Source organism: Poecile atricapillus, chromosome 6, assembly GCF_030490865.1.
Source record: "Poecile atricapillus isolate bPoeAtr1 chromosome 6, bPoeAtr1.hap1, whole genome shotgun sequence".
NCBI classification, from domain to species: Eukaryota; Metazoa; Chordata; class Aves; order Passeriformes; family Paridae; genus Poecile; species Poecile atricapillus.
The window spans coordinates 29,884,274-29,897,030 of NC_081254.1; the positions used below are offsets into that span (position 1 = coordinate 29,884,274).

The 12,757-nt window shown below is 42.3% G+C and overlaps 1 protein-coding gene across 21 annotated transcripts in view; it reads left to right on the forward strand.

Moving 5' to 3' along the window:
* TCF7L2 (transcription factor 7 like 2) overlaps window positions 1–12,757 on the forward strand; it is a 174,004-nt gene that overhangs the window by 136,572 nt on the left and 24,675 nt on the right. For 17 of the 21 annotated variants that reach the window (XM_058841037.1, XM_058841038.1, XM_058841049.1 and 14 more), the window contains 2 exons: window positions 10,068–10,200; window positions 12,274–12,376. In XM_058841037.1, the coding sequence (XP_058697020.1) occupies window positions 10,068–10,200; window positions 12,274–12,376 (236 nt within the window). The remainder of the gene's footprint in view (window positions 1–10,067; window positions 10,201–12,273; window positions 12,377–12,757) is intronic. The other 4 variants (XM_058841054.1, XM_058841039.1, XM_058841041.1 and 1 more) reach the window with 1 other exon arrangement.

The window sequence follows — 12,757 nt, forward strand, 5'->3', positions numbered from 1 at the left end:
AGACATACCTGCGTGGGGGGGTTGGGGGGGGGAATTCTTTTCCCCACTCCCTGGAAGGATGATGGTAAAGTGCTATATTGGAAAAGACAGGAGGCTTCTCTAAATTTTGATAACTGCAGCCGACAATTTAGAAATAAGACACTTCTCACAGCCAACATGACAGTGGATTTTGAGCATTCAGAAAACACCAGGCCAAAAAACTGGAGACATCTTGATCTTTTAAGACAGCTTTTCCAGTACTTTAAGTGAAGGGGGGGAGCGGGGAAAGAAAAAGAGAGAGAAAAGCTGCAAGGAAAATAATACAAAGCCAGCACAATTGGCATCTAGACAGTAAAGAAAAAAAGTTTTTGAGGATAACAGAAGGAAAGACAAAGCTGTTATGTACCCGAGGGATGCAATTTTAGTGGGAATGGAAGATTTGAGTGGTAAAGGAGGAGCGCTTGCCTCTGGGTTCTCTCTCTTCCAGCAGTTCGGCTGCTGGCATCTCAATTTGAATTGCTGGGTGAGTAGCACTTTCTGCGTGCGCGCTTTCCGTCTTGACCATTGAACTTCTGATGTGACTTCTCTCCCTCTCCTCCTCTCTCCCTCTTCTTCCCTTTCTTCCTGTGTGGAATCAAAAAAAAAAAAAAATGGTGGTGGGGGAGCGTGAGAAATCAAGCAAGCATCTCCAGCTGTGACCTTTGTTAGCGATATTGTTTTTATTTATTTATTTTATGGTAATCATCTTTTTTAGTAGGGGGGAAGCGCGACTTTTCGATGCCGCTTAATTTGACAGCGGTGGCGAGGAGCGAGCGGCAGAGCCGCTCTGTCGCGACACAGCGGTGCAGCGGGACAGTTGTTGCACTCCTCCTCTGCGCCCTTCCCTCCGCCCGGGTTTGGGGTTTGCTTGGGGGGGGGGGGCTGGAGGGGGAAAAGGGATTTTTCCCTCGTGCATCCAGGGTGGGATCGGGGTGTGTTGGCGGGGCGGTGTTTCAGAGCCCGGTGTGCAGCAGGTTTCGGGGGCCGATTCCTGGCTGCTGAACAATGGTTACCAGCGAGGGAGAAGTGTGTGCGCGTGTAGAGCTGTGTTACATCTGCAGTCAGGCAGTCACACAGTGACCATGACATCACTAGCTTTTCTTCTCTTTTTTTCCTTTGGGGCGGAGGGGGCCACTTCAAAGCTTTCTTCAGTTCAGTACGATATTTCCTAAACTCTGAAACCATGAAGGTAAAAATGTTTGGGTTTTGGGGTTTTTTTCTTAAAGGAAGAAAAGTTGGTTTGTAACAGGGCACATACGTTACAGTTAAGGGGGTTTGGAGATGGAATTGTTTAACTTTTGTCATACACGAAACGAGATTTTTTGTTTTAATTATTAAAAATAGTACGTAGTACTATTTATTGGGTGCTTTTGATCCTGTGTTTGGTTGACAGTGAAATTTTCTGAATTCTTCAGAAAGCTCAGCTGTAGTGTGAAAGATGAAAATTTTGGGCACACTGCATAAGAATTATTTTACCCAGGGATAAAGGAATATGAAAAATAAGACTGAACGCTGATAAATATGAGGTAACACGTATTTTAATACAGTGGTTCTGTGTTTGCTGTCAGAAGTCCATGAGACTTTCTTTCTCCTATTATTATATATTACAGAAGGTAAAGCTACCCCTCAGCCAGTTTTGTGTATTACCCGTACACAGAAAATAGAAACTTACAGAAGAATTCTAAAATCAATCACATTTTCACTGGTGGTTTTGCGGAAGTCTTGAGTTTTTTGCTGTTTCCTTTTCTAACTCTTCCAGACTCGTTTACAGAGTCACTCAATCCAGGAGGAGGATTTCTATCATTTCAATACTCTGTGGTACCTTTGCCTGATTAGCTTGCTTAGTTGATTTATTTGCCTTTTCTTATATAAAACAAGGGCTAAAATTCTGTAGAATTCATGTAAAATTAATTAATCTAAAAAGACAAGTATTTAGATGTTTCTTCTTTCACTGCATGTTGTTGCATATGCAGGTTTTACAGTATTGGTGATGAGATCTCACAAACATTTTACCTTTAGAGGAATTTTTTTTACTAGGACTTGGGTCAAAAGGCCTGACTGCACTGTGTAAATGTGCCTGCTAGTTTTCTTCTGAAATACTTGTAAGGTGTTTCAGTTCTGATGTGCTTTTAACATAATATTTTTACGGAAACTTTTTTGAATTTATTCAAGAAATTATTTGTCTGGACTTACTTAATAATTGTATTGCTTGATTGTGCAGCGTGCAAGGTTTTTAGCATATTAAAAAAAGAAAACGGTTTTTAGAGCCTTGTTATTTGTTAAAGGATTTAATATACATTTGCTACGTATATTGCATATGGGTGTTGAGCACAGTCCGTTGTGAATGCTGCATTTTAAAAATCTGTACTGAAAACTTGTCTTCATATCTTAAGGCATGTATGTGCATGGTAGTTTTTAATAATGCTGTTATTACTGAAATTACCAAGTACAAGAAGGTATAGGCATACATGCTAATTTTCTTTCATTTCTTGCAGTTATTTAACAGCCTCACCTTCAAGTTATAGACAGAAATCACAGATACCCTAATAAAAATTAGGAGCTATTTCTCCTACAGTATATGTCTGTTTAGTGCTGAAATAAGTGGTTTATAAGCAAGAATTAAAGCTGTTTATAATGAGACATTTCAGAGAATGTTGGGCAGTAAGTCAAATTGCACGACTAGGTATTCACACAAAAGCATGTAACAAGGTCTTTTGGGGCAATTATAAGGACTATTTTGCTTATATTTGCTTTTCTCTCTATTTTTCATCTTCTCTTAATTTTTGTGCTTGTGTTATTGCTCTGTGCCTCTCTCCTTCCTACCCTATTTCTGTTCAGGAGCATTTCCCAAAGACCTGCTTTGCTTTCACCCGTCTCTTTGCTTAGTGTTTGTGCATCCAGCACATCTTGTACTGGTATGGCCTAGCAAAAAGTTATTTTTCAGTTTTAATGTAATATATACCAAGTATTTTTGCTTTTTTGCCTTGTTATAATGAGCGAAGGCTTGCCTGCTCTGCAGAGGTGGTAACTGTCTAGTAATTAAAATCAACTAAAGTATGCAAAGAAGGCACTGAGTATTTCTCACATTAGGGAAGAAATAAATCTGGGCATTTTATTACCTGGTACTTGAAGGGACAGAGCACTGCCTGGTCCTCTTGGTGTGGGAAAATCCACCTGTTGATCAAATCATCTCTAATTTTGATACTCAGTGTAAGGCTTTCCTGCATACATGCAGGCCACAGTTCTGGGCTATAGATGATGTAACTGGTGTGTGAATTCATATGCCGAGGTCAGGCAGAGCAGGTGAGCAGAGTGCTTCCTCTTTATCAGTGAAGCCTTAAGAGAACAAGTAAGGTAAAATCTAACTGTTGTAAATATAATTCCAGTGTTGCTGAAGGATCTCAAAATACACACTTGTGTAGCAGGTGCTTGTTTAGGTCTGATCTGACTTTAGAGTAACACCACATTGTCCAAGACTTGTATTTAAAACCCCAAGTTTCATTCTTTTACTTAGAAAAAAAAACCCTCAAAAAACCAAAAACCTACTTCAAATACCATAGCAATAAACTTATAGCCCACAACAGCTTTGAAAGCAGAGTGTGAGCACAGTTAATAATGTTTTACTACTGGTGTGTTTTATCCTCCTGCATCGGAACTAACAGGCGGTAATTAGATAGCTAAACCCCAGTCCTTCCCCTTGCACACTAGAGGATTTGGCGTATGCTAATTGTCACCAGATCATTTCACATAATTGCCTTTTGGCGAAATTAAGTGGAAATTTCCTGAACATCTTAAATCCTCATTTCCCCACCCCCTCCCCTCAGTACCCTCGCTCCCTGACAGGAAGGATGTGGAAAAATGTCAAGCACGGTGGCTTAGCTCTCCAATATTCAGGGGACACTCCGTCAGAGTTAAAGGGGGGAAAAAACCTAAACGATTCTTTTCCTGAATGAATTGCTGGACACTTAGACCCAGGAAGCCGGTTTTGTTGTTTTGTTTGAGAGACTGCTAATAGACCACAGGTTTTATTGGAAAGCCAGCAGTCCTTGCAGGAGCAGGTAGGCACTCGCTGGCCTGGGAAGTGGTCGGGGGGGGAAGAGGAAGAAACAGAAGGCTGCAAAACTGTGTTTGTCTGTGTGTCCTCATTTTAAATTTTTTTAAAAAATTATATGTTAAGGGTAGGGCAGTGGGGGTTGTTGTGGGGTTTTTGGGGTTTTTTTTAAGGCGCTGCCTGGGGAGGGTATTGTCCCAGCCTATGGTTGTCAGTGCTCCTGTCATCATTTGTGTGAAAGAAGAAAATGAGCCTTTTTTTAACAGGGCAAGTTGTGGTTATCAATGGAGGCCTTGTCTCCTGCTACAATGGGCAGTTAGCTTAGGGCAGGACCTTAGGCAGGAATCAGCTACATTAAACTGAGAAAGAGCTCAGGCCACTGTATCAGCCATAAAGGAGCAAGGGGAAGTTTTCAGGAATGCTTAGTCAGGTGCGAAAGCATCCTGAAAAAAATCCTGTGACTCCACTGGCTAAACAGGGCTGGGTAAAATCAGATCTTCGATTTTTTTCAGGAAATGCTTCATCACTGGTGTTGAATTTTTATGCTTGGGAAGGGGATGAGTACCAAGGTATATAACTGGTGGGTTTGGTTGGCTTTAGCTTCTCAGTTAACCTAAATGGTTTGCAGTTTCCTTGGTGTAGTTTGGGGTGCCATCCTGAGTGGCTACTGATGTGGGTGATCCCCAGGGCTGCAGTGGTGCTTACTGATACTCTGCTTATTGATGCTCTGCTTGGGCAGTGGTGACTGCTGGAAGTAGAAAAATATTTCAGTATTTACAGAAATATTTTGGGATTTGCCTTTACTTAATTTTGCCTTTACTTGATTGCAACTTAATTTCCTGATTTGTGTGGGGCGTTAGGGTGGTGAGGAGGTCAGTGTGGTGTAAGGGTGTCATTCCTAGGCAGAATCAGGGAGAGATCAACCTTTAGAAAAAAAGAAACTCCTTTTATGAGCATCTTTGGAAGTGCAGAGCAGTTTAGGAGCATCTGTTAGCATTTCACTGGCCACAGTCAGCGTAACTGCAATAGCATCATCTGGAAAACACAGAGAAACAATTTATAAAGCTATTTTTTAGTGTGAACTGGTATTGAATGGTGGTCCTTGCTAAGCTGAGCCCAGGGAGCAACTCCAGGAGGGCCTGCTCTAATTCAAGACCACTGTCGACCTGCATCCACCCTGGAGGGAGGGGAAAAGGCTGACAAACCCTCTTCTGTGCTGCTTTTGTTTTATTGTATTAGGCTCATAAAAGCACTTTCAGGGCCCATCTTTCTTCAGCAGTAAAGGAGAGCAGTGGGGAAGAGAAGGACATGGCAAAAAGACAGGCGGAGCTCTAGCTCCATTTGTTTCCAGTGTCTCTTGATTAAAAGGTTTTAAGAAGGATGGAGAGCTCTCATTCCTCTGCTAGTGGAGGAAGGGGCCAGGGCTCTGGGGGTCTGGGTGTGAGCACCAGCTCAGTCCCTCCCGTGCCACGCTCCCGCTCCCGGGTGTTTGAGGGGTGCCCGGTGGGCTGCAGCTCCTCCCTGCCCCACAGGACATTTAAAAGGCCACCCAGGGCAGGGAAGGGGGTGCAGCTACAGGGGCTATGCTGGCACCTACTGGAGTTTCAGGCTGGGTTGGTGCAGGAGCATCCCCCTGCCCTGCCCTGGGGATGTGCTGGAAAGGAGTCAGAGGCCGAAGGCTTTGGCCGCTGCGATGCTGCCATGGCACGATGGCTTCTTTTCAGCCTGGGTGGCTTTTTGTGCAGATCTGCCTTTACCAACCCCACGTTTTCCTGGTGAGGGCATCCTCTGGTGTCTCTGGCATGGTTTTTTCTGACTTGGAGTTGATACCGTGTTTTTATTACCAAAGCCAAACAAGCCATGAATTTGCAGGCAGAAATTGCAGTAGTAAACTCTTCCTGTTTAGAGGTTGGTTTCTCTTTGTGTGCTCAACAATACAATGTTTAATCTTGTGCAAGTCTTACGTTGCTTTCAGAGACTTAGGAACTATTGATTTATACAGCATGTATTAACTTCTTCAATAAATGGCGAGTATTCATCAGTGGGGTGTATTAAATTGGGCTGTATATGCATAGAAGCATCTTTCATCCTGTTAATGAAATGTCCTTACCATGCAACAAAGACTAATACACAGCAATTTATACACACTATCCCCTGCAGTTTAAATCTGAACTTCAGATACGTTTTTCTGTTCCCTAAAGGCACCTATCAGAACTTAGTCTAAATGGTTCTCAGTACTCCTCTCAAACATTTATCAGTCCAAAATTTGTTGTGGTTGTGGTGTGAGAATTTTTTTTTGTTCTAGAGCTCCATTATTGTTTAAACTGATCTGTGTTTAAGCACTCCTAGAAGCATTTCAAATTCATATACAGAGATTTAGCAGTAGAGCCCCTATGGGGACAATTTCCTCTGGTTGCTTCAGGCAGCAGTTATCAAGAAAAGCAAACTTCTCTTGTTTTTTTGCAATTATTTACCATGCCCTCTAACCTAGCATATGAGACCTCAGCTTTCAGTGGAGAGGGGTGATATATCAGCAGAGGACTTGGTACTTCATAGGTGCTGGGATTTCTCTTTAGAAATCCCTGCTTGTTCCTGTCCTGTTACCACATGCCCTGATGCTAATCTCTGTGTTCCAGTGCAGCTCCCCTTCCCATGCCTGACAGAGCCATAAATGGAGCTCTTCAGCTTGCCAGAGAAACCCCTGCATCTCACAATGGCTCTTAGCTTAAAACTGCCCTTGATAAAGGGCTCACAAATGAATATTGGAGAATATTGCTTTTTGCAGGGGGATGTCTAAAGTCATCTAATAGGTGTCTCTATTGATGGCTTCTGTGGTTTACCTTTCATTGCCAGTGGATGGGGTTAGGACCACACTTGTTACTCAGGCACAGATCCTATTGACTTCAAAGGAAGATGCATCTGCAGGATTAATCCTGCTCTTTCCTAGTTAGTCCTTTATTTTTCTCTTTTCCAAGGAAGCTTTGTTAACTTCAGGAACAGTACTTATAAAGAGCAGCTTGTTTAGCATATTATGCATGTTTAGCTTGGCTTGCAAATGGTGTGTGCTGTTCTGAGGGCAGGTATGGTCCCTTTCCCCAGTGTGTGCTGAACAGTGCAAAACAGAATAGAAACCTGTCCCTGGGTAGTGGTGCAGATGCAGACTGACTCACTGGGAAGTGGATCACGCTCCCCTGTCCCAGAGAGCATATTTCTGAGCATGTATACGACACTTTCTCCCTTTCCCCTGGTATGTTCTCCTCCCACCTCTGCCCCAACATCATCAGAGTGGCAAAAGAGTACCCTACCCTTGCACCTTTATATGAGTGGTCTATTTGAGTGCATGGTAGTCACCTGAACAAAAATGACCTAGCAGGGGAAAAATTTGCAGACTTAAGGTTCAGGCTCTTAGTGGTTGATTTTTATTTGTTTTTCCTTTTGCTTTTTATTTGTCTCTGAAACGTGTTAAGTGAAATACATCATAATTTAGCAGTTGTTCTGTTTTGTGGTGAAATTGTTGGCGGTCCTGGTGTATCAAAGCAATGAGTGGTGGTTTCCCACAGTTGACATGTAACCCCCTGTGGTATATCTGGCTTTGGTGATGGAGCCATGTCAGTCCAGCTTTCCTCTCATGTGTTGTTTCTGGTTTGTCAGCTTAAGTTTGACTCTCTAATGTTATTCTGCTTATTTTCTTTAACTAACCAGCTCCAGTTTCTGTGAAAATAAGCTTTCTTTGCAAGACAGCCCTTAATGTCTGTCAGGGTCTGGGTGAGGTTTACAATGATATGAAGATGGTGTTGGGAGAGCACAAAGCTACAGCATGTATTAACTTCTTCAATAAATGGGGCCACACTGTGGGTCACTTAACAGCAGGAGTTCACACAATTCTTGGCCAGAAAGAATTGATCTTATTGGAAATGATCATTTTTGTGAACCTCACCAACTGCTCATTTGGCTTATAATGTCATGTGTTGTTGAGTAGATGCCTGCTACTTTGTATGGTGTGAAATATAATTTGTTAGGTGAAGCCCTTGCCAAAGCTTTCAGTTATTTTTGGACTGCTTAGGTTGGTTCACTTGAAAGAGAACAGATGTTGGGTTAGAGCATCTCTTCTGGCTTTTTGAACTTGGAGAGCCAAATCCTTGTATCTCCTCTGATGTGAAACCATCATGGATCCATGTGGCCAAAAGTTGTCCTTGGTTGTTCAGCTGGCAGAAATTTGTCCCACAACCCAGCCAACACAACCTGCTGTAAATCAGCATTGGCTGTCGTGACCACGTGCTTTCCCTCATGGTGGCCACTTGACATGGAAATCACCTGTGCCAAGTGCTTGGTGGTGGAGAGGAATCATCCCATGTAAGGGTGGCAGAAAGATGAACATGGTGAAGAACAGGGGAGAAGTTGTGGGATGCAAAAGTACAGCTCTTGGCTGGCTTCTTTTGGATGCACACTTCTTTCTGCAGGTTATCTAAGCAGTGAGCCCAAATAGCCACATATGGCAGGGGCCAGGGGAGCCAAAGGGGCTCCACCAAAAGCATTGTTTATTCAGGGAAGACAGATGTTTCTTTCCCTCTTTGCTCCCAGTTTGTCTTCCCTCTTCATTCCCCACAGTCTAGAAGCTCATTCCCAAAGAATAACTGAATTATTTTTGAAATGCTTTTAAGGGGAGCTCAGAGCATTGGAAGCCAGATCAGATATTAGCAATAGTTTGTCTGAGGTGGCACGGTGAGGGTGTGTGCATGTGTTTGGGGGTGCTGGGGAGTGAGTGTGGGCTTGGAGCTGTCCTGGAGCAGGAGGGTGAGCAGGAGAGTGCTGGCAGACCCTGAACAGCAGCGGCGCTATCACGGCCACTGTGGTATCACTACTTTATTTTAATGTGATTCCTTTTACTTGATGTTAATGCAAGTTGTTCCTTACTTAAAGTAATAAAAGGAAATGAAGACACATTCTAAAATGAAACCTGACTCTAATCCATTCATCATCTAATACCAGCCTCTTTATCTTTGCTGGTACCTAATCTGGTTAAATGTCCCTGTTGTAGGATTTTAGTGAAAATCCTCTATGGGGAATAGGGTTTTTTGCAATTGGATTACTCGCAGTAAATGGTCCAGCAGTTCAGCTGGTTTCAGCTTAATTTTTTCTTTGTGATCTTGTAAGGGCAAGATACAGTTCAGCCTGCTGTTGTATTTCATTCATTCACTCCTTCTTTTAATTTATTTTTTTATTGTTGTTGAGAAAAAGATTTTTTTTCCCCCCCAGAGCTAGGAATGTGATGGGGGGATCATGATATCTGCGTGATTATTTCCCCTACAAGGCTGTTAATTTCAATGGCTTTATCTGGGGGGGGGGGGTTGCCATTATTTATATAGCTGAATTTTAGTAGCCTAATTAATCAGTATCCAGTTTCCATTTATTAGCGCTCTCTGATGAATTGATAATTAATCAGCTCTTCTAAAATATATATATATATATAAAATATGCAGGTGATCGCTTGTCAGCTTAATGCTTGCTGATGAAGGGAATACTCCAGCACTACAAAGGCTTTTTATCTGGAGTATTTGCAATGAGCAGTAAAATGCAGAACTGAGAGTGAGGACAGGAAGGGGAGAGGAAAAGACCTACAGGTCAGTGAGCATTTGGGTCTCTCGCTAATTAAATGGGGGACTCTCTCAGCCCCTCACTGAGGAGTCTGCCTGCATCTTGGAGGTGAAGCACAAGATTATAAAATAAAAAGGGAAAATTTTAAAGAATTGCTGTTGCTCCATACAGGAGCATGACAGGTCAAAAAGATTAAAGAACCTCAACAGCAGGGAAAGTGTGTGAGGAGGTTTTAAGCAAGAGGGTGGGAAAACTGCAAGGGTGACGCCTAGAAGGGATCTGGAAAAGTCTGAGGATCACATTGAAATCCTGGCTGCTCAGATTTTTACATGTTGTACCTCATGCTGTAGTGGGGAGGATGCCCAGCACTGCTCTAACAGCATCAACTTTTTTCTCTTGACAGTCTAACAAAGTGCCAGTTGTGCAGCACCCACACCATGTACACCCTCTTACGCCGCTTATCACATACAGCAATGAGCACTTCACACCAGGAAACCCTCCTCCACACTTACCAGCTGACGTAGATCCCAAAACAGGTAGGTGGGAAGTATTTTGGGGTTTCTTTTGAGAGGGAGTGGGTGGATCTTTCCTTTTTGCGCATTAGGGGAGAGGAGTGAGGGAGAATGGATTTCCCATGCTGGAGCACCAAAGGGGGCATGTAAAATGTCAAACCCAAACAAAATGCTTTCTTTTTAAGCCAATTAGGCTTCAGAAGGAAACCTACTGGGTGAATTTTCATAGAGCTTCTGCAGGGTGACACCAGAGTTGCATGTGTGGGGTTGCTTGCAGGTGTGTTTCTTTGCAAGCATGATGCCCCACCTGGTAGTTCGATCTACCAGTGCTTGGTTTGCATGCACGACCCAGAGAATTAAACATGTACATTCTGTGATCTGCACTTACAAAATTGCAGCTGGAATTTTAAAGGTGGTGGGTCATGACCAGTTTCAAAATGAATCTCTTTTAATTCCCCAAATCCCATTGTTTCTGTGTCAGGAGTTCAGCCATTTTTCTTCTATAATGTTGAATTTTCATCCACTGTAACTACTTAGCTCCAGCTTTACACTTGCAACTCTTTTCCCCAATGTAAGTCTACCCAACTCTAAGTTCAGCCCGAAGGGCACTCTGCTTGAATATAGAGCACCACGTAAAACCCTGACTAGATTTATTGGTGTTACAGATTAGAATTTACATGTTATTCTAACTTTTTAAGAGTCCCTTTTTAACCTGAGCTCACAAAGAAGTCAAACAGTGTCAATCTGGCTGCACTGAGTTCCTAGTGACAGTGGTTTTAGTTTTGTTAATCCAAACCCCATTTAGTTAATTGGGAAGTTCATCAGAAACAGGATTTAAGTCAGAGGAATCACTCTGTGTCAGCCCTAACTTATGCAGATAATTTATGTGAACTCCAGCCCTTGATTGAGGCTGTGCATTAGCTGGTTTTCACTCGCTGTGCTTCAACTGGGGCCCCCTTTTAATTGTGCCTAATGCTGACTTCACATGGCTTGAAAGGAATCCATCTCGCCATCCCTGGGTATTGCAAGTGAATGGCATAGTCAACCTCTCATTTAAATAATGGTAGTACAGGGAATAGCTTTTAAATGGTTATCGTAAAACATATGATTAACGTCTGTAGACTGTTTACTTTTCTTCTGTGAACATTCTTTCAAGTGTGCAAATAGCTCACTGGATGGTTAAAGCCCAGTTAATCTGTTTGGGTTTTGTAATGGAGAAAAAGCAATGTCTGCATGAAAATGTCACACAAGGAGATTTAATTTAGAGATTAAAAGCTTCCCAAGTGACTTAAAAAAATAGTTTTTAGCCCTGAATACAGTACCCCTTCTTTTTAATGCTCTCTGTTTTAATTTTCCTTCTGCTGTGTAATTGTGCCATGGCTTGTTAATTGAAAGACCCTGCTTTGTAACCCTTACTCCTCTGAGTAATTCCTATTTGCTCTTAAGGTAAGGAGCGTTAATATTTAGGGCTTGTGTCTGGAGCTGGTTTCTGCTTTCTGAGTAGGAACTGCTCCTCATCCAGAGAGGATGGGTGGGCTCTCTGTCCTCCCCTGCATACCTTCAACATCTGCCCCTGGTTTTACCAAGCATTTCCAGGGGCTCTTGGTTCCATTCATGGTTTCAGAAAAGGTTTCCTAGGGTAGCTCAAAAGCAAACATCATTTGCAATTTTAATGACTTTTAAACTTGTTCTGGAGATTACTTTGGAATAATGCCATGTTATTGAGTATCCAGTCACTACATGGGTGGGGCCTGTGGTCTTTTGGCTGACTTTGGGACTAAAATAACCATGAAGTTGCTACAGGGTCCATATTTCTGCTGAACATTTAAGAGAGTATCTAGTATAGCATTGCGCTGCTAAACTCTAAATAACAAAAATAATTATCTCTGACTGGAGAGGTGACTGAGGGAGTGAATAACAATTTTTTATGGTTTAAAAAATAAGAATAGGAAAAAGTCTTTGAAACCCTGAAGTGAAGGCACAAATACTGTAATTAAAGTAAATCAACAGAAATTTCGAAACATATGTTTTTTTCCTTTATATTTTATTTATTTCCACGTCTCAGTACTGATGTTGCTTTATGTTCCTCTTCTATAGGAATTCCAAGGCCTCCACATCCTCCAGATATATCTCCTTATTATCCATTATCACCAGGCACTGTAGGACAAATCCCCCATCCGCTAGGATGGTTAGTACCACAGTAAGGAGTTCCATTTTTTTAATTTCTTTTTTTCTTTTTCTGATGTGCAAAATTTATGTCAAAATGTGTGTGTGTGTGTGTGTGTGTGTGTGTGTGTGCATTGGGATGAGTTTGTTTGCCAACTGCCACTTCACTGAGTGTTATGAGTTTACCCACCTCGTGAAGGTTAATTAAAACTTATGCTGGGTCATGTGGTCTTAAACAAACATGAGCAGTTGGACACAGCTTTGCATGTCATCCCAACCAGCTGACCATGCTCTTGAAGCATGAATTTTTAGACCCTTTTGCAGAAATGTCCCTTTCTTGTTACTGCCCTTAGACTGCAGCACATGAGATTTTCTCAGATTTGGTTTTCTGGGGCTCAGGGTGGTTCTCACAGAC